The following is a 21,177-nucleotide window of genomic DNA, read 5'->3' as shown; positions in this document are numbered from 1 at the left end:
ACGAGCTCGGTCCTGCGGCACTGTGCACGAGACGACCTCGGTCCTGCTGCACCAGGTGCGAGACGAGCGATGGACCGCAGCTAGGAAAGGGCCAGCCCTTCGAAGGGAGTAACGAACGAGCGCCGAGGACATGGAGTGAAGGCCGAAACGGTCTGATTGCAAACAAGCCGACGCCGGAGAAGCCGTCCGCCGCCGCAAGCAGATCCGCCAAGCCACCATGGTGCCGCCACGACACCGGGAGTCCACCACCGCCGGACCTCCACATGTCGCCGCCCACGGCCGGAGCAACGGCCACGCCCGGCCGCTGCCCTACCCGCGTCGCCCGGCGCGCTCATAGCGCCGGAGCCGCCGGGCACGCACCACCGCCGCCACACGCCGCCGACCGACCCCCACCACCAGATCCGGCTGGATCCAGCAAGGGGCCAACCGCGCGCCACCTCCCGAGACGGGAGCGCCGCAGCGGCCCCGCCACGCACGAGCCCCAGGGCACCGGCGCACCGCCACCAGCCGGTCGCCCTGCGAGCCCGCCGCCGAGCCACCGGACCCCGCGAAGACCAACGCCGCAGCTCGAGGAGACCGCCCCGCGCCGGTGTCCCACGAACAGGGGGGAGAAGGGCCCCGCTGCCGCCGCGCCCCCCGGGCTTTGCCCGACGGAGCTCGCCGGCGACAACAGGAGGGAGGGTAGGAAGGAGGGTTCGAGGCTGCAGAGGAACGGATCCCCCCCGGCGCGCGGGCGCGCCGCGAGGGGGTTGGTGGGGGAGGGGGGAGCAGGGCAAGCCTGGAGGCGCTCGCCCGGCGGCCGGCGGCGGCGGAAGCAGGCGAGGAGGCCGCCGGCGGCGGGGGAGGAACCCTAGCGGGGGAGGAGCTCCTTCCACCGTCAAGTGACTCTCATTAATCAATATGCTCACTGTATTGTTTTCTCACATTGAAAATCTAATATATACTCATTCTATACATATATCAAGCTACAAGTCGTACTCATGTTTTACCTGCTGCTGCATCAGTACCTAACAATACATAAATTATGTTGTTCATACCAATCACATAATCATATCTACCAATCTGGATTTTTCACATTTTTGTAACATCACACTTCTTGCATTTCAAAATTACTAAAAGGGTTGTGCGTGCTTTGCTGCGCCGTTCGTGTTGTTGGGTTTCTTAAAAAAAAATCACTTTGTTTCAAAATATAAGGTGTATTATTTTTTTGAAAAGTCAAACATTGTAAGTTTGATCAAATTTATAGAGAAATCTATCAAAATCCATAATATCAAATCGGTATTTTTAGATTCAACCCGAAATGAATTTCCATACATTTTTTTGTTCAATATTGTGGATGTTGATATTTTTGCTCTGAACTTGATCAAAGTTAAAGAAATTTGATTTTCTTAAAACCTAACACCCCTTATATTTTATAAGGGATGGAAATTTAGTTTGACGGGTAGGGGAGATGATAGAGTGTGTTTTATTTTTATTTATAATGCGGTGATTTGGTGGGCCTTTCGTGGTGTGATTCTGTGTTATCCACTAACCAACCTATATTAAACTGGGGAAATTTTCGTGTTGGTTGTTGCATGTACTATATTGATGCTACAATATCACATGGTGGCGCTTATTTTTTTTCTAGGTTGTAGGAGGGTGCGTGGGATTGATATGTTTTTATAGGTTGTTTGCTGTTGAGGCCTCATTCTGTTTGAAGGATTTTTGTAGGAAAAACATAGGAATAAGGATACCGAAGGAAATTTTCCTATATATGCATTCGGTTTGTAGGAAATGCGTACAGGAATTCCATAGGAATACTACTCATTTTCCGTGTTTTGGAAGGAAACTACACATCTACTCAAAGCTCATTTTGTGCGTAGGAACGAGGCAAGTCAAATCCTTAGAATGGCAAGTGCCATCCTATCAAATTCCTATACTACTCCTAATTCCTAAGTTTTGATTTCCTCCAAACCGAATGAGGCCTGATTGATTTAAAAAATCCTTGGCCCAATAAAAAATGTAAACCAAATCAAAATTGAATATCTCGATTGAATGAAAGAGCTTTAAATGTTAGGAACATAGTGAACTAATAGAATTGAATGGGAGAGCTTAAAAAATTGTTGACCTGGTCAAAATCGGATGACCCAATATGAAGCCATACAAATTTGAGAGCATAATTTATAGTATAAAAGAATTGAATGATGGAGCTTTGAGAAATTGTTGAGCCGGTCAAAATCGGGTGATCAAATTCTAATTGAAGACCTCAATTAAATGTAGGCTCTTTAAAACTATGAAGCTTAGTGTTATAGAGTATTAAGCCTACATATATCTCAAATACACTCTCTTAAGAACTAATCTCACTGAGATAGCAGTATACTTGCTGTAAAAACATTGACTTAATATTTCTCTATAAGAACACTTTATTTGCTTTCGTTTTTCTCTCATGCACAGCTTGTTGCTTTAATCAAATTAACTGAATTACGTTTTCAAGACGAGGAAAAAAAATGGCATAACGCAGTGACCCATCCTCACGAAATATTTATGCAGACATGCAAATTAGGTTCGCCAATTGTCTACCAAAAAATATGAATTGATAATTACACAGATAACAATTGGCACCAAACTGGGCAGCAATTTATGAGATAGGTACAAGAAAAAAATGAGGTTTGTTTTTCCTATATAACATCTTCCTAGAATCAGATAAGCCCAAATTGCAGCATAACTGCTTGACTGTCTAAAAATGAAAAAAAAGGTATAATAATAAATGGTGCCACTGTATGTAAGTACACTTCATCCGGTTTTCCAGAACTGGTTGGTATTCCCGAGTAACCATCCCTTGACTGACCTCATGTTTGACATCATCCCTCGTTTTCTCCTTATAAAAGGTGAAATTGTAATCCAGGAAGGAGCAAGGATAATACTATCAACTTGTAATTTCCATAACCGCATTCTATCCAACAGCAAAGATGAGATAAAACCTCCAAGTTCAGTTCCTCATCAACCAATCCTGCCTGAAACTGTGCACGGCAAACTTTGCTAAGAGGTTCCTAGCACATATGGGCAAAGGAATGTCCATCAGGCAATATTCAAGTCTTTGTATCTAAGAGGAAGCTCTTGCATTAGGTAGTGATTATCAGCCTTGGGGAGTGACAGTGGCAAGGTCTCCTCATCCACACAATCTTGATATTTTAGTGGAAGAACCTCAATGGCAAATGCAGTCTGACTAGCATGCTTTGAGCGTCGTGTAGACAAAGTCGGCCCAGTACCTATTCAGCACAAAATCCCATTAGACCTTGTGAGATTCTGTTTATAATGAAGATGCGTAAAATGGCTAAACTCATGACATACTGTCATTCATGTCCTTCGTCTTGTGAAGGAGAAATGTTCCAGAAAGGATGGTCACAAAACCACACATTTCCGTGACAATCTGTGTTGGATTTTGCCGATCCCAATCCTGCATGTCAATGAGCTACGAGCTGAGGAGAAAATTCTGGCATGATGTAGGTATCTTTCTATGAGAGTAACAGCATCAATGAAAAAATAAGGTATGTTGATCAAGATAAAAAGCACAAGTCATCAGACATAAATAACAACCACAGCAACATTGCGTCGTAATGGGTATGCAACTAGAACTTAAAGCACCCCAACATCCATAAATATGCAGAGTTAAATATCATAGTGGTCCAATTACAATGGTCATGTGGCTTGCATTCAGGAAAAAGCAATAATCCTAAACTACAATTTCAGTGGCACTATATGCTCAGATGTCCTTGTCATCGTGACTCGTGAGAGCTATTTTCAGGTAAACCTCTAACGGGCCGCTTAGGCACAACTTATAAGAGCAAGACATGAAAGTAGAATCACGCCACAGTCCAGCAGCAATGTTTACAACATTTTACTTTAAGGAAGTTCAGTTGGCAATAAGGGTGCACTGAAAACGATGCAAAATGTTACCTTGAACATTATCACACTGGCTATAATTGTTAGCGAGGTAAACATCACGTAATATATTGGTGAGACAACTGCTGTATTAAAGGTGTCCAATGCCTGCAATTTACAGATGAAATAAAATGTTGTTAGCACCAAACGTGATTTGCTTATGTTAGTGGCTCAACAGAAAGAAATTTGAGTGCCAATAGAAAACATATAATGCCCAAAAGCAGCATGCATTAGAGAGTTGTTAGAACATTCCTTATAACATGAAGCCCAGTTCCATGTCATGTACGAAAAACTTTATTACATATTGAGGAGAATAACTTGCAGAAGGTAATGACCTTTTCTTTGAAGGACCAAATGGTATTACACATTCTACTGTAGATCAACAGAATGAGAGATAGAGATAACTAAAGCTAAAACTACAAGAAAAAATATTCACGCAATTAGCTAGAAGGCCTTCCATATGATAGGCAAAAGGTAAGGTGATGCCCCGTTGGCACCAAATGTGCATGTGGCATCGTGTGGAGAAAATGCCAGAAATAGGCATAGATATTCTCTTGGGTGATGTGATGCACTGTTGAGTTTGCGTGTAACAGAAAACATTTTTGCTCCCTCAAGTTTCCTATCCAGCTTGATGCACCAATGCACAACTCTATGGCATCAATAATAATATAGAAACTGAAACATTTACCTTGTTTAGATAGTTTATCTGGGTGCTTACGCAGGTAGCAACAATTAGAGCAAAAGCCCAAGTCTGAGGATAGAATAATTGGTTCACTCCTGAGAATGTTAACTTCAATGCAATTCCAAGAGCCTTTACACTCATAACCTGTTAAATTCTCACTATCAGATGAAAAATGGGATTCAGTGAAAATCCCATAAAGAATTCTCAAGATGAATTATGCTATAGGCAAGAGTTATCTGTTTGGGGAAAAGGCATACGGTGAGAGATCCTAGAAGAGAACAGACTCCAATGTACACCATGATGTTTGTTTGTCCATGTTGAGGGACAACAAAATATATAAGAACCAGGGCTGCCACCACTACTATAGTCGCATATGAAAGAAAAGCTGACAAAACAAAGAAAACAATATTGAATCCATCTAGCGTGTGAAATATAAATTAAGTTAATAATGGCATTGTCATCGCTATCTTTCAGTTGCAAATACCTGGCTCAGTTGCAAGATCCCAAACTTCCCTTACAGAATCAATATCACGCTCCTGTGGAGCATGAAGTGCAATTGTGATCGATCCGACTACACAAAGAACACAACCAAGTATACCAAATGTGTGCAGTTTCTCCTGTAGAATGGAATGAGCAAGTGCAGCACTGCAAACATTTAGAATGGACTGTTATTTCAGTTTAATAAGCAGCAAGCTAAAGCACATTATTAACAGTTTTCTATGGAACTCCTATGACTGTACCTGATGATTATACTGAGTGCTCCAAGAGGAGTGACAAGAATAGCAGGAGCAAATGCATAAGCAGCAAAATTAGCTATTTCGCCAACAATCACTGTCCATAGGAGACCATGTGAGCAAACATTAGTCAAGTTTCTTTTGGTCAAAAGTATTAGTAACATTTTCCTAAAAAAATGAGTCAGCAACTTTGCTAGCATAAAAAGACACTTAGAAAACTTATAAAACCCTGAAGCCAACTCTGTCAAGTTACACTCAATAAGATTCAATAGATATTTTGAAGGAAAAAATGGATTTCTATTCCCTAAGAACAGCAAACAGCTGAAGTATCACATTCTGATGACAAGATTTCATTTGCTCTCAAGCCACTTTCATGGTCCAATATTGTGTCTAAATATGCTACATCTAGCCAAACCTTATCAAAAACATGTTCTTTTTCCTGCACTAACATCTGCCTCATTACAAATTGTTAGTTTCTCCTATTATAAGTTACAATATCAATCCCAACTCTTAAACACTAAATCATCTTCGTGTGTATCTGCGTCCCTGAGGAAATGGACATCACGACCAATGTGAGGTGACTGTGAGAGCCACCAAAAATCTCATCATGGCCAGGCGTTTAACAAGGAAAAATAACAGTGGGAAAATGATCAGGCAAGACATGCTACGATTGGACGGAAAGCACTGGTCCCGAATATGTGATAAAGCAAATAAAGGAATATATTAAAAATTAGAAAAGTGGCATAGCGTTTAGAAAGAATGGAAAGCGACTTACTTGAAATCATGCCTATCCACCAAAGTGGCTCCACTAAGTAAGAATACCCTCCATAACCTGTTTCATGTAAATAAACACCCTTATTATATTCAGCACTAAAATTTGTAGGAAGTATGATTAAATAATTTATGATACGAAGGATATAGGTGCAATGGTGCATTGGTCAGACTTCATGGTTACTAAACTGAAATCACCAGCAAACTTCGTCGCTAGGAATAACAAAACTATTCAAGTTGTATACCAAATAGTAAGCTGGGAAATTGATCATTTTAACCTGAGTACCCAACAAACTAAATAGCCACACTGATCAACACAACAAGACGATATAAAACACAGGCTGCTCTGAGATTTACTGGTTCCCTTATCATTTTCGGAAAGGGCATGTTTGAGTCATTGTCTCTTTAACAGAATGTGGCAGTAAACCACTTCAATCGTGCAAAAGATCTCAACTAGCCCAGATCTATTCATGATTGAGGAAGCTCTGTGCAAGTAACAACACCAAATTTGATTTGAATCAATCAATCCAACAAAACAGAAATCCAGGTAAAGATCAGTGGCCCCATCAGATAGTTTGACCTGAAAGCTCGTGACAAGACATACTGAAATTTCAATCTAAAACAGCATTCACTCGCAACGAGCCACCGATAATGGACGCCATTCATAAGCATATTTAGCAATGGAAGACGACCGCGGAAGGCCATCCCAGCCCCCCTCCCCCAAAAATCCACTTCCGCAGACTCACCCATCCCAATTCCAACAAGAGAAACTCCAGACATGGAACAAATGCCATCGCAAAAGGTAAAACAAAAGAAAAGAAAAGAAACTTGATCCTGGACTGGATTTTCATGTAAGCTTTCGGACCAAAACAGCACAGCGAAGCAGCGAGAACTTTCAACGACGAAACCAAATGATTGCAGTCTTTTTCACACCGCGGAAAGATAAGAGAATCAAGCCATCCAATTGCAACGGAAAGATGCGAGTCTTCGCTCTGGAGTCTGGACTCAACTGGACTCCCCGCGCGGCCAAATCTACCGCGAAGAACGCGCCCCCCTGTCCGAATTTTACCAGCGTCGACTCCACTCCTCTGTTCTGACCCACGAGAGCAAGAAAAAGTTCCAGCGAAGTTGCAATGATAAGCAAACTCCATTGCTCCGAGGAATCTATTCGATTCAACTGGTCTGGACCGCCAATCTACCGGAGAAGAATAAACCGCGCTGCTCCCTTTTGTTTTTTTATTACCAGAGGCAGATCCCTCCCACCAACCAAGCAAAGAACAGCAACCAAAACCAAACTCCGCTCGATTCCGCTACCCATCACTCCAAATCGGCCGCCCCAATCGACCCCCTCGCCGACCAACCAACCCGCACCGGCGAGATCCAGAGGCCAGAGGAAGCAAGCAAGGCAGCAGTGGGGCCTCAGCCACCGAGTGGCGCAACTCACCTGCGCGGACGCCGGAGTCTGCGGCCCTCCTGAGCCCCATCTTCTTGACGATGAAGCTGGCGCCGATGAAGGCGCTGGACGACACTGCGAGGGCCAGGCCCTTGGCGTTGTCCGACGACATGCCCCCGAACCCGGCTGAAGAGGAGGGCGCCGCCATGTCCTCGCGAGCGCCTACGACCCTGGCTTGCCTCTGCACTCCGCCGCCGGCTCCGCCGTGTCCGCCTACACCGCCGACATGGGGAGCGGTGGGGGAGGAGTCGGAAGCGGGAGGGAAAAGCAAGGCGGAGGAACAAAGTAAGAATTTTAAGGGGAGGGGAGCTTTGTGGTGCGTCGGGGCCCTCGTGGAAGCACCTATTTGTGTTAATGTTTTGTTTAGTTAGGAGTCCTAATCAATTGACTTGGAGAACTTGATTCCTCTTGTCATTATAGGTGGAGTTTTTGTGCTAAGATTGTTTTGTGCAATTTTGAGTGTTGAGAAATATATGGCGCAAACGTTCATAGGAATATCATACTTGTTAGTTTTTACGGACACCGCCAACTTTCATTATGCAATCGCTTATGTAGTAGTGTGATCTCAATCATTATGGATTTGATTGACATGAAAGCGGTTAAAACATAGGGAGCTATTTTTTTGCACCGTTATCCACTTATTAAGTGAATGTAGGATCCAATTAAGGCATCAAATCGTTAGTTGCTATATATATAGTGCTCCATAAAAAATTAATTGTTGGTACCGGTATGTAGATAAACATGTATAGTGATATCATCCAGGAGTACCTCTAGATATAATAGGTATCGGACATTTTTAATACCGATTCATGGCATTTTTTTCAATATTTTGTATATTCATTTTTAAATGTTTAGGTTCCTCGACAACACTTTCGATATCATGAAATTTGGCTTGGATCAGTGAAGGGACTTAGTCTATGGTGGTAGGTGGATTTTTCTAGGCTCCTGGATTGAATGGGTCTTTTCCGTACTTTCATGATAACTTTCACATTTTAAAACATACTTTTTATTGGAATGACATGGAAGAGGCTCGACCTATTAGGAAAAAGCTCGACCCTTTAGTGCTATATATGGCAATTTGGTTGAGGCTAAAACATCCACTACTATGGAATTTTGAGAAGGTAATAAGAGTAAGCATGTGTTCACTTTGCTATCATGACTTTTGGCAAGACATTTTCTCCAATTTGGTTTTATGGAATGATTGTCTTTTTTCTGAAAGCAAGGAATGATTGTCCAAATGCTAAAAAAGTATGAGATGGTTTAGACACCGATAAGCAAATGCTTACCACAAAAACACAACCATTTTCCAAATGTGGAGTAGTAAAGTAGCATGTGAAATCATCAATTACCCAGACCTCGAGGCTCAAAGTGCAAAACTCCTCAAAACTACATGTGACTCGAAATAAATGAGTCCTAGACTGGCCACACACCACGCGGCTTTGCCCACACAAGCAACGTTCTTCCTCACGGAAAAGGAGATGAGTCGTCCATCGCCGCATCGACGGCTCTTGACAGACGCGGCGCATGGGACGAGCTTACGCATGCACCGCGCCGTGTGTGGTGGGGACAGCGAGCTGGGAGCACGTGGAATATGCCCTTGCGGAGGGAAGTGAAGAAATCTGACATGCTGGCGTATTCTTACACTTCTCCGGTGCTCTGTGCTTCAAGCCTTCAACCGCTCTCGTTTCTTCGCGGTTCAACTTTTTTTTGCTAACAAATTACAACATCAATTTTATCATGAAAATTATTATGTACTCCCTCCGTTCCTAAATATAAAAAGACTTATATTTAGAAACAGAGGGAGTATAAACATGAGACGACAATACAAAACTTGGTTTGGATTTCCACTGGAGTTGCTCTATGTTCATGTGAAACTCCATATGTTCCAAAATTAGTCCTGAAAAGAGATCTATCGAACTTTTTAGTTCTGGTGGGGTGCCAATCTTTAGCTGACATTTAACTCTGACCAAAAATATTGTTGCTAATGTTTCCAGCGATGAGACATATTGGAACCCTTTAACAGAAAGTCATCAGGGCGTGGTGAATAGCAAACCATGCCGACATACTTGATATACCCAATGGATCTTTGTTGTGAGGAATACTAAAGGGATAGTTTGATAGTAATTGGAGCAAGTTTACCAGATGTGTCACATGTAGTTGATCATCCTAATATCTGTTAATATGACATTGCAACAATAGAAAAGTAATATATCGATGGCACATGGATCACTATTGATAAAATAATATAAGGGTGCTCCATATTCGCTCCCTGAGCCTACTGGTATGTCTCCAATGTATGTATAATTTTTTATTGTTCCATGCTACTATATTATCCATCTTGGATGTTTTATATGCATTTATATGCTATTTTATATTATTTTTGGGACTAACCTATTAACCTAGAGCCCAGTGTCAGTTTCTGTTTTTTTCTTATTTTTGAGTTTTACAGAAAGGAATATCAAACGGGGCAAATGACCTGAAAATTTATGGTGATTTTTTATGGACCAAAAGAAACCCCTGAAGCAAAAGAGTTGGGCCAGAAGAGTCCCGAGTCAACGACAAGGGTGGAGGGTGCCTCCACCCCCTAGGGCACGCCCCTCTGCCTTGTCACTGACTCGTGGACCCTCCTGATGTGAAACCGACACCAAAAATTCCTATAAATTCAGAAACCCCCAGAAAGAAACCTAGATCGGGAGTTCCACCGCCGCAAGCCTCTGTAGCCACAAAAACCAATCGGGGCCCGTTCCGGCATCCTGCCGGGGGGGGAAACCATCACCGGGGGCCATCTTCATCATCCCGATGCTCTCCATGACGAGGAGGGAGTAGTTCACCCTCGGGGCTGAGAATATGTACCAGTAGCTATGTGTTTGATCTCTCTCTCTCTCTCTCCCGTATTCTTGATTTTGCACGATCTTGATGTACCGCGAGCTTTGTTACTATAGTTGAATCATATGATGTTTCTCCCCCTCTACCTTCTTGTGATGAATTGAGTCTTGCTCTTTGAGGTTTCGTTATGTTGGATTGAGTATTGAATTTGAGAACACTTGATGTATGTCTTGCGATGGGATATCTGTGGTGACAATGGGATGTTCTATTGATTCACTTGATGTATGTTTTGGCACTCAACTCGCAGATTCCCGAGGTGACATTGGGGTAATCTATGCATAGGGGTTGATGCATGTTTTTGTCCTATGTTCTCTAATAGAAAATTTGGAGTGATTCTTTCACTGGTACACGTCGGTGCTATACAAACGGTTTTTAACCCCTTTCCGCGACGGCATTTGGAACCGTCGCCAAGTGAGTGTGGGCGATAGGGGGGTCCTTCCCACACGACCCAGAAACTGTCGAGGATAGGGGGCCTTGGTGCATACAGTTGTCCCTATATAACCGTTTCCAATATCTCGAATATCCCAAACGCTTCATCCTTGCTACTCATTTGTGCTCGCATTGCCATCGCAGTCAGAGTTTTGTGGTTTTACCTAAAACCAGGCAGATTCCAGGCACGGGAGTTTTCCAGGCACGTACCAAACTGGCTATATGTTTACGATGCCTGGCACATTACAAACAGTTCATGATTATAAACCGTGTACGATAGGTAGACAATCATACACATTTAGTTTTCCCGCACCGTATGTGATAGTGTCTGACATCACAAACGCTTTAGTTTTCTCTGTGAACCATGTCGGATTATGATGTATATCGCACACGTTGTGCTTTTATTAACCGTGTGCACCGTAATGACCTGCACACCGTAATTTTTGCCCTAAAATTGCTGCTATTTAAAATTGTACCTAATTTAAACTTGAAAGTAGGCTATAGCTTTATTCATATCCATCAGGTTCAAACAACCAATGCATTATTCAATTCACAGGTACATATGTTCAAGAATTACATAAGCAACAAATAAAAAATGATGAACCAGGGTTCTATACTTGTACTATTACAGATGATAAAGAAAGAGGCGACAGACATTCTGGTTGCTGAACAAGGTGAAGCGGAATGGCCCTATTATGCTCTCCTGGATGCAGAAGGCACACACGACTCTAGTCCAACCCCTTGTGATGGTCGGCCGCCAATCATGTAGTTTGAGAGGTAATCTTGAGTAAACTGCTTCTGGATCCACTTCAAAGGAAAAAAGATCCAGACATTGTCATGTAACACAACTCATTACGGGCAGTAAAAAGAAGGCTACATGGTTCTTACTTACCATCCTACATTTCACTGTTGTCTTGCATAAAGTGTAAACAAATAGTTCGATTGACATCTTTTGACCCATTTTAATAACAATCTTTATCAGTTTCCTCACTTGATGTTGGTTCATGAATATCAAATTGCCCCATACGCAGAAAGGGTCGAAGTGTGGATCTTTGGCAATGACATGTGTACCTAAAAGCACCAAGTTAACATTAGAAGCTAAACAACAATTGCAAAATGATGTAGTACAACATTCCCTCTATCCTATTATATAAGATTTTATTACATGTATATTTAGACATCATTAGAACATTAAGGTAATACGAACATTAAGCTAACACTCTTCCTTGTTGCTATGTAGCATGGGATTGCATATTTAGTCATTCAGTACGATGCATGTTGCTATGTTGCCTCAGATATATTAAATATGGCCCTAGTTAACCTACTGATAAATGGGTTACATATATATTTAGTGAAATGTCCGATTCGATGATTAATTGTTGGGGAACGTAGTAATTTCAAAAAAAAAAATCCTACGCACACGCAGGATCATGGTGATGCATAGCAATGAGAGGGGAGAGTGTTGTCTACGTACCCTCGTAGACCGTTCGCGGAAGCGTTATATCAACGCGGTTGATGTAGTCGTATGTCTTCACGATCCGACCAATCCAAGTACCGAAAGCACGGCACCTCCGAGTTATGCACACGTTCGGCTCGGTGACGTCCTCGCCTTCTCGATCCAGCAAGAGGAGCGAAGTAGTAGATGAGTTCCGACAGCACGACGGCGTGGTGACGGTGTTGGTGAAGAACAATCTCCGCAGGGCTTTGCCTAAGCACTACGAAAACTATGACGGAGGATAAACTAGAGGGGACGGGGTTGCCGGCACACGGCTTGGTGTTTCTTCATGTCCCTTGGGTGCTAGCCCTACCCCTCTATTTATATGTTGAGCCTTGGGGTCGAAACTTGGAGTAAAAGCCTCCACAAAGTCGGTTTCACCCGAAAGGCAAGAGTCCTTCTTGGACTCTAGGGCCAGACGCCAGGGTTCCCGGCGTCTGGACCCAGACGCCAGGGATCCTGGCGTCTGGCCCCTCGGCTCCGCAAAACTTCCTTTTGCGTTTTCCAAAAACCTTGTGGGCTTTCCCCTTTGGCCCAAATAAAGTGTTCTCGTACCCAAACATTTTGGGAAACATCCAGAACCCCTTCCGGTGAATTCCGGAATCCTTCCGGAGTCCAAACACTATTATCCCATATATCAATCTTTATCTCTGGACCATTCCGGAGTTCCTCGTCATGTCCGTGATCTTATCCAGAACTCCGAACAACATTCGGTCACCAACATACATAACTCATAGTACTATATCGTCAACGAACGTTAAGCGTGCGGACCCTACGGGTTCAAGAACTATGTAGACATGACCGAGACACCTCTCTAGTAAATAACCAATAGCGGGACCTGGATGCCCATATTGGCTCCTACATATTCTACGAAGATCTTTATCGATTGAACCGCATAACAACATGCGTTGTTCCCTTTGTCATCGGTATGTTACTTGCCCGAGATTCGGTCGTCGGTATCTCAATACCTAGTTCAATCTCGTTACCGGCAAGTCTCTTTACTCGTTCCATAATACATCATCCCACAACTAACTCATTAGTTGCAATGCTTGCAAGGCTTATAGTGATGTGCATTACCGAGTGGGCCCAGAGATACCTCTCCGACAATCGGAGTGACAAATACTAATCTCGAAATACGCCAACCCAACAAGTACCTTCGGAGACACCTGTAGAGCACCTTTATAATCACCCAGTTACGTTGTGACATTTGGTGGCACACAAAGTGTTCCTCCAGTAAACGGGAGTTGCATAATCTCATAGTCATAGGAATATGTATAAGTCATGAAGAAAGCAATAGCAATAAACTAAACGATCAAGTGCTAAGATAACGGAATGGGTCAAGTCAATCACATCATTCTCCTAATGATGTGATCCCGTTAATCAAATGACTACTCTTTGTCTATGGCTAGGAAACATAACCATCTTTGATTAATGAGCTAGTCAAGTAGAGGCATACTAGTGACACTCTATTTGTCTATGTATTCACACATGTATTATGTTTCCGGTTAATACAATTCTAGCATGAATAATAAACATTTATCATGAAATAAGGAAATAAATAATAACTTTATTATTGCCTCTAGGGCATATTTTCTTCAGTCTACCACTTGCACTAGAGTTAATAATCTAGATCACATCGCCATGTGATTTAACATCAATAGTTCACATCGCCATGTGATTAACACCCATAGTTCACATCGTCATATGACCAACACCCAAAGGGTTTACTAGAGTCAATAATCTAGTTCACATCGCTATGTGATTGACACCCAAAGAGTACTAATGTGTGATCATGTTTTGCTTGTGAGAGAAGTTTAGTCAACGGGTTTGCAACATTCAGATCCGTATGTATGTAGCAAATTTCTACGTCAACAATGCTCTGCACGGAGCTACTCTAGCTAATTGCTTCCACTTTCAATATGTATCCAGATTGAGACTTAGAGTCATCTGGATCAGTGTCAAAATTTGCATTGACGTAACCATTTATGACGAACCTTTTTGTCACTTCCATAATTGAGAAACATATCCTTATTTCACTAAGGATAATTTTGACCGCTGTCCAGTGATCTACTCCTAGATCACTATTGTACTCCCTTGCCAAAATCAGTGTAGGGTATACAATAGATCTGGTACACAGCATGTCATATTTTATAGAACCTATGGCCAAGGCATAGGGAATGACTTTCATTCTCTTTCTATCTGCTGCCATGGTCGGGCTTTGAGTCTTACTCAGTTTCACACCTTGTAACACAGGCAAGAACTCTTTCTTTGACTGTTCCATTTTGAACTACTTCAAAATCTTGTCAAGGTATGTACTCATTGAAAAACTTATCAAGCGTCTTGATCTATCTCTATAGATCTTGATGCTCAATATGTAAGCAGCTTCACCGAGGTCTTTCTTTGAAAAACTCCTTTCCAACATTCCTTTATGCTTTGCAGAATAATTCTACATTATCTCCGATCGACAATATGTCATTCACATATACTTATCAGAAATGTTGTAGTGCTCCCACTCACTTTCTTGTAAATACAGGCTTCACCGCAAGTCTGTATAAAACTATATGCTTTGATCAACTTATCAAAGCGTATATTCCAACTCTGAGATGCTTGCACCAGTCCATAGATGGATCGCTGGAGCTTGCATATTTTGTTAGCACCTTTAGGATTGACAAAACCTTCTGGTTGCATCATATACAACTCTTCTTTAATAAATCCATTAAGGAATGCAGTTTTGTTTATCCATTTGCCAGATTTCATAAAATGCGGCAATTGCTAACGTGATCCGGACAGACTTAAGCATAGATACGAGTGAGAAACTCTCATCGTAGTCAACACCTTGAACTTGTCGAAAAGATTTTTGCGACAATTCTAGCTTTGTAGATAGTAACACTACTATCAGCGTCCGTCTTCCTCTTAAAGATCCATTTAATCTCAATGGCTCGCCGATCATTGGGCAAGTCAATCAAAGTCCATACTCTGTTCTCATACATGGATCTCATCTCAGTTTTGATGGCCTCAAGCCATTTCGTGGAATCTGGGCTCATCATCGCTTCCTCATAGTTCGCAGGTTCGTCATGGTCAAGTAACATGACCTCCAGAACAGGATTACCGTACCACTCTGGTGGGGATCTCACTCTGGTTTACCTAAGAGGTTCGGTAGTAACTTGATCTGAAGTTACATGATCATCATTATTAGCTTCCTCACTAATTGGTGTAGTAGTCACAGGAATAGATTTCTGTGATGAACTACTTTCCAATAAGGGAGCAGGTACAATTACCTCATCAAGTTCTACTTTCCTCCCACTCACTTCTTTTGAGAGAAACTCCTTCTCTAGAAAGGATCCATTCTCAGCAATGAATATCTTGCCTTCGGATCTGTGATAGAAGGTGTACCCAACATTTTTTTGGGTATCCTATGAAGATGCACTTCTCCGATTTGGGTTTGAGCTTATCAGGTTGAAACTTTTTCACATAAGCATTGCAACCTCAAACTTTAAGAAACGACAACTTAGGTTTCTTGCCAAACCATAGTTCATACGTTGTCGTCTCAACGGATTTAGATGGTGCCCTATTTAATGTGAATGTAGCTGTCTCTAATGCATAACCCCAAAACGATAGTGGTAAATCGGTAAGAGACATCATAGATCGCACCATATCTAATAAAGTACGGTTACGACGTTCGGACACACCATTACACTGTGGTGTTCTAGGTGGCGTGAGTAGTGAAACTATTTCACATTGTTTTAACTGAAGGCCAAACTCATAGCTCAAATATTTTACTTCTGCGATCATATCGTAGAAACTTTTAATTTTGTTACGATGATTCTCCACTTCACTCTGAAATTCTTTAAACTTTTCAAATGTTTCAGACTTGTGTTTCATCAAGTAGATATACTCATATCTGCTCAAATCATCTATGAAGACCAGAAATTAATGATACCTGCCGCGAGCCTCAATATTCATCGGACCACATACATCAGTATGTATGGTTTCCAACAAATCTGTTGCTCGCTCCATTGTTCCGGAGAACGGAGTCTTAGTCATCTTGCCCATGAGGCATGGTTCGCAAGCATCAACTGATTCATAATCAAGTGATTCCAAAAGCCCATCAGCATGGATTTTCTTCATGCGCTTTACACCAATATGACCTAAACGGCAGTGCCACAAATAAGTTGCACTATCATTATTAACTTTGCATCTTTTGGCTTCAATATTATGAAAATGTGTATCACCACGATCGAGATCCAACAAACCATTTTCATTGGGTGTATGACCATAGAAGGTTTTATTCATGTAAACAGAACAACAATTATTCTCTAACTTACATGAATAATCGTATTGCAATAAACATGATCCAATCATATTCATGCTCAAGGCAAACACTAAATACATTTATTTTAGGTTTAACACTAATCCAGAAAGTGTAGGGAGTGTGCAATAATGATCATATCAATCTTGGAACCATTTCCAATACACATCGCCACTTCACCCTTAACTAGTCTCTGTTCATTCTGCAACTCCCGTTTCGAGTTACTATTCTTAGCAACTGAACTAGTATCAAATACTGAGGGGTTGCTATAAACACTAGTAAAGTACAAATCAATAACATGTATATCAAATATACCTATGTTCACTTTGCCATCCTTCTTATCCTCCAATTACTTGGGGTAGTTCCGCTTCCAGTGACCAGTCCCATTGCAGTAGAAGCACTCAGTTTCAGGCTTATGTCCAGACTTGGGTTTTTTCACTTGAGCAGCAACTTGCTTGCCGTTCTTCTTGAAGTTCCTCTTTCTTCCCTTTGTCCCTTTACTTGAAACTAGTGGTTTTGTTTACCATCAACACTTGATGCTTTTCTTGATTTCTACCTTCGTCGATTTCAGCATCACAAAGATCTTGGGAATCGTTTCCGTTATCCCTTGCATATTATAGTTCATCACGAAGTTCTACTAACTTGGTGATGGTGACTAGAGAATTCTGTCAATCACTATTTTATCTGGAAGATTAACTCCCACTTGATTCAAGCGATTGTAGTACCCAGACAATCTGAGCACATGCTCACTGCTTAAGCTATTCTCCTCCATCTTTTAGCTATAGAACTTGTTGGAGACTTCATATCTCTCAACTCGGGTATTTTCTTAAAATATTAACTTCAACTCCTGGAACATCTCATATGGTCCATGCCGTTCAAAACGTCTTTGAAGTTCCGATTCTAAGCCGTTTAAGCATGGTGCACTAAACTATCAAGTAGTCATCATATTGAGCTAGCCAAACGTTCATAACATCTGCATCTGCTCCTGCAATATGTTTTTCACCTAGCGGTGCATCAAGGACATAATTCTTCTGTGCAGCAATGAGGATAAACCTCAGATCATGGATCCAATTCGCATAATTGCTACTAACATCTTTCAACTTAGTTTTCTCTAGGAACATATCAAAAATAAAACAGGGGAGCTAAACGTGAGCTATTGATCTACAACATAGATATGCTAATACTACCAAGACTAAGTTCATGATAAATTTAAGTTCAATTAATCATATTACTTACACTACAAAAAAATACACTTCCGTGATGATACGTGTTTGTCACAGTAGGTCACGTTTTTTGTCATGCATGTACATCCATGACGATTTTATGACAGAATCAAGATAGTCATACCTGTGCTGTCGTAGAAGTGTTCCATGACATTACCAAAATTATCATCATGGAAGTGTCCACTTCCATGATGATAAATCACGCGTCACAGAAGTGCTTTCGTCAAGGGTGACCGACACGTGGCATCCACCGTAACGGAACACCGTTAAGCTATCGGGTCGGGTTTTGGATCCGATAACCCGTTAACAGCCCCGACCAATGGGGATTTTCCACGTGTAAAATCATCATTGGCTGGAGGAAACACATGTCGGCTCACCATTGGGACAGATTTCATCCGCTCATTGGACCGAAGGTGCCTATGATACGGCGACATGTGGCACGACCCAATAGAGGCCCATTCCTGTGAAAAGGCCGGCCCATTTGACTTGGTCAAAAGGTGGTGGGCCGGCCCACGGAAAGCCTATTAACAGCCTGTTCGCATATAGCCCATTTACAGCCCGCTAACCCAGGGCCCGTTACGTCCTATCCGAATTAGGCCCAGTAGCGTCATCTGGGCCATCCAATATGATTCAGCCCGTTTTAACTTCCGGCCCATGTGTGGCCCATGACTTCTTTCGGCCCATATGAGGACCTTTGTAATTCTTGGCCCATTAACAGCCCGTGGTGAAACTGGCCCGTAATGAACAGTGTATCACTTTATACCCATTAACGGGCCGTTATTCCATTGGGTCGTTTCCAGCCCAAGTTATCTTTCGGCCTTCTCAGGGCCCATTGATTCTTGGGCTCATTTGCAGCATTCAGTCACATACAACCCGTTACTGTCATTTTCTGCTTGTGGGCCAAATTCAGCCCGTCGTTACAGTCAGCCCGTTTGCGAACCGTTAATATGTTGGGCCGTTTTCATGTCAAAAAAACCCGTTGGGATGTTTTCATAGAGTTATCAAATACGACCTATTAACGACCCGTTATGGTCCACGAATAGTACGGCCCATGATTGGCGAAATGATGATACGCCCCGTAGAAGGCCCATGGATCCTACGGCCCATATGAGGCCCATGGATAGTACAACCCGTAGAAGGCCCATGGATCGTACGGCCTATAGAAGGCCCATGGACCCTACGGCCCGTAGAAGGCCCATGGACCCTAAGGCCCGTATAGAAGGCTGATGGATCCTACGGCCGGACGAAGGCCCATGGATCATACGGCCTGCAGGAGGCCCATGGTTACAACAGTCCGTGTGTTGCCATGATTATTTTGGCCTAGTTACCAAAAATAGGCTATTGTGGCCATTAGAAAAAAACAGAAAAAGAACTGCAGTGACTACAAGCAAACAACTAAACAAGACAATAAGGAAATACATAAGCAAGCAATTAACGCTAGCCTATTACCGCTATTACACATATTACATCCACTGGGCATCAAAGTTCGCCACCAGTGCAAATATAGGGAACAAAGCAGCACATTACATACACTGGCCGTCAAAATTGGCCACCAGTGCAAATAAACGCGGCAGCAAAACAAGAGCATAACTGAAACAAGTTCAGAAGAGCTCAAGAAACGTTATCCTGGGTACACCATGCTGGCAATAAGCTTAGCAAGCTGATTAGCTTTGTCCTGTTTGGCGCTAAAATCGTCCAACGCTTGTTGTTGCACCAGAAAGTATGCATCTGAATGCTCCAGGGACTTCCGCAGTCCTTCCGCTTCTTGTCGCAGCACAGCTGATCGATGTCTTTCAGCTTGTAGTTGAGACTCAAGAAACCGAACTGATTCAGATAGTGAGTTTGAATAGCTTGTGCAAGCGGTAGTGGCCAGTAACTCGAACACTAAACCAAGACAGGACTTTGGGGTTGTCTCGTTGTCTTCAAGATAGTCTTCCTTAGCTGTTTTATCAGCTTTGTTGGAGACCAACAAGGATGTGTCACTATCCTGAACCTTATCTGCATTACTTCCTTTACCATTGCTTAATAAGGCACTCTTCCCCAATATTGTGTCAGCATTCTAAAAGAAGAAACAAGCAGACACATAACAAGCTTAGCATGTACTAGTATATGAAACTCATTTCGGTGAACCAGTTCATTAGTAAGGTGGACATGATTAAACTACCAAGTCTTCTATTGCCAAGTACTAGTACATAATAAAAGCATCAAACAAACATATATCTATGTCCTATGGTCACTGCATTGTCTTGCCAAATCAAAATAGAGACATGGTTCAAATCATATCAGTTCAAGACAAAGCAGCAGTGAAAGAATACAAAGCGTGTGAAACTACACGACACAACAAGATTTCAGATGGGTACCACGGGTCTACATGTACAACAAAACTATTGGCTCTGTTGTGATGCTAGTAATGTGCATGATATGAAAGTCAACTGTATACACAATTGAAATTGAAATCAACAGAGCTATTGATAAAAGAAAACCTGTTAAAGAAACATGCGTGAACATACCTGTTGTGCCATTGGAGTTTCGATTGGATCCTTCAATTTAAAAATAAGTTTGTATGAGTAAATACAGTGATACAAGAGCAAAGCAATCATAGTTAAAAAGGCGCGCCTAAGCGAGCGCTTAAGCGTGCCTAGGCTCTAGGCGTTGGCAAAACGCATTGCGCATAAATACACATAATCTATGCATAACTGCGCATAAGCATGCGCTTTGGTCAGTAAAGCGCAAGGCGGTGGCAAAACACACAATTAACGCCTAGCGCTTTTTTGAACTATGATAGCAATGGAATCTTAAATTAGAACATTTGTTCTTCAGGTTTAGGCACTTGTTCTACATGAACAGAGTACAGTAAGACGCAAAAATATAATACTTAAAAATAGAAAATGAGCTCATAGACCTTACCATATTTTTGGTTCGGGACCAGTACAGAACAAGGTGTTCCCAGTCATCGTCCAGTAAATGTGTCTCAGTAGAACGTAAGGGAATTTGTTGAGTTTCTTTGCCGGTGAAGTACGTTTTCTTCAGGTAATTCCGTTACTGCCACCAAGCATTCTTGAAGATAGCAGAGGTATTAGCACAGGTTACATCATCCTGAGTTTCCAAATCGATCCTTCTCTATAGACAAAAATGGGAAAATTTGCTATATTATAACCATCATGGAGGTAGGATGTATGGGACGAAGCAAAGTAATTGCCATGAATAACATTACTTACACATAACTCCTGTTGATCGGGAGGGGTGTGGTGTAACACCCTCGATGCGACTATAG

At 42.2% G+C, this 21,177-nt stretch overlaps 1 protein-coding gene across 1 annotated transcript; it reads right to left on the bottom strand.

The window, feature by feature from the left end:
• Window positions 1-2,538: 2,538 nt before the first annotated feature.
• LOC125550774 (probable magnesium transporter NIPA4) lies at window positions 2,539-7,888 on the bottom strand. Its single transcript, XM_048713862.1, has 9 exons — window positions 7,553-7,888; window positions 6,113-6,169; window positions 5,344-5,434; window positions 5,088-5,248; window positions 4,861-4,988; window positions 4,610-4,747; window positions 3,937-4,029; window positions 3,331-3,436; window positions 2,539-3,248 (listed from the first exon to the last, which is right to left on the bottom strand). Exons 1-9 carry the CDS (start codon window positions 7,707-7,709, stop codon window positions 3,058-3,060), a joined length of 1,122 nt encoding a protein of 373 aa, XP_048569819.1. The 5' UTR covers window positions 7,710-7,888; the 3' UTR covers window positions 2,539-3,057.
• Between the last annotated feature and the right edge of the window lie 13,289 nt (window positions 7,889-21,177).

Source organism: Triticum urartu, chromosome 4, assembly GCF_003073215.2.
Source record: "Triticum urartu cultivar G1812 chromosome 4, Tu2.1, whole genome shotgun sequence".
Taxonomy (NCBI): Eukaryota; Viridiplantae; Streptophyta; class Magnoliopsida; order Poales; family Poaceae; genus Triticum; species Triticum urartu.
Note: the sequence above shows the minus strand (reverse complement) of the source record. Positions and strands in the feature narration are given on the sequence as shown.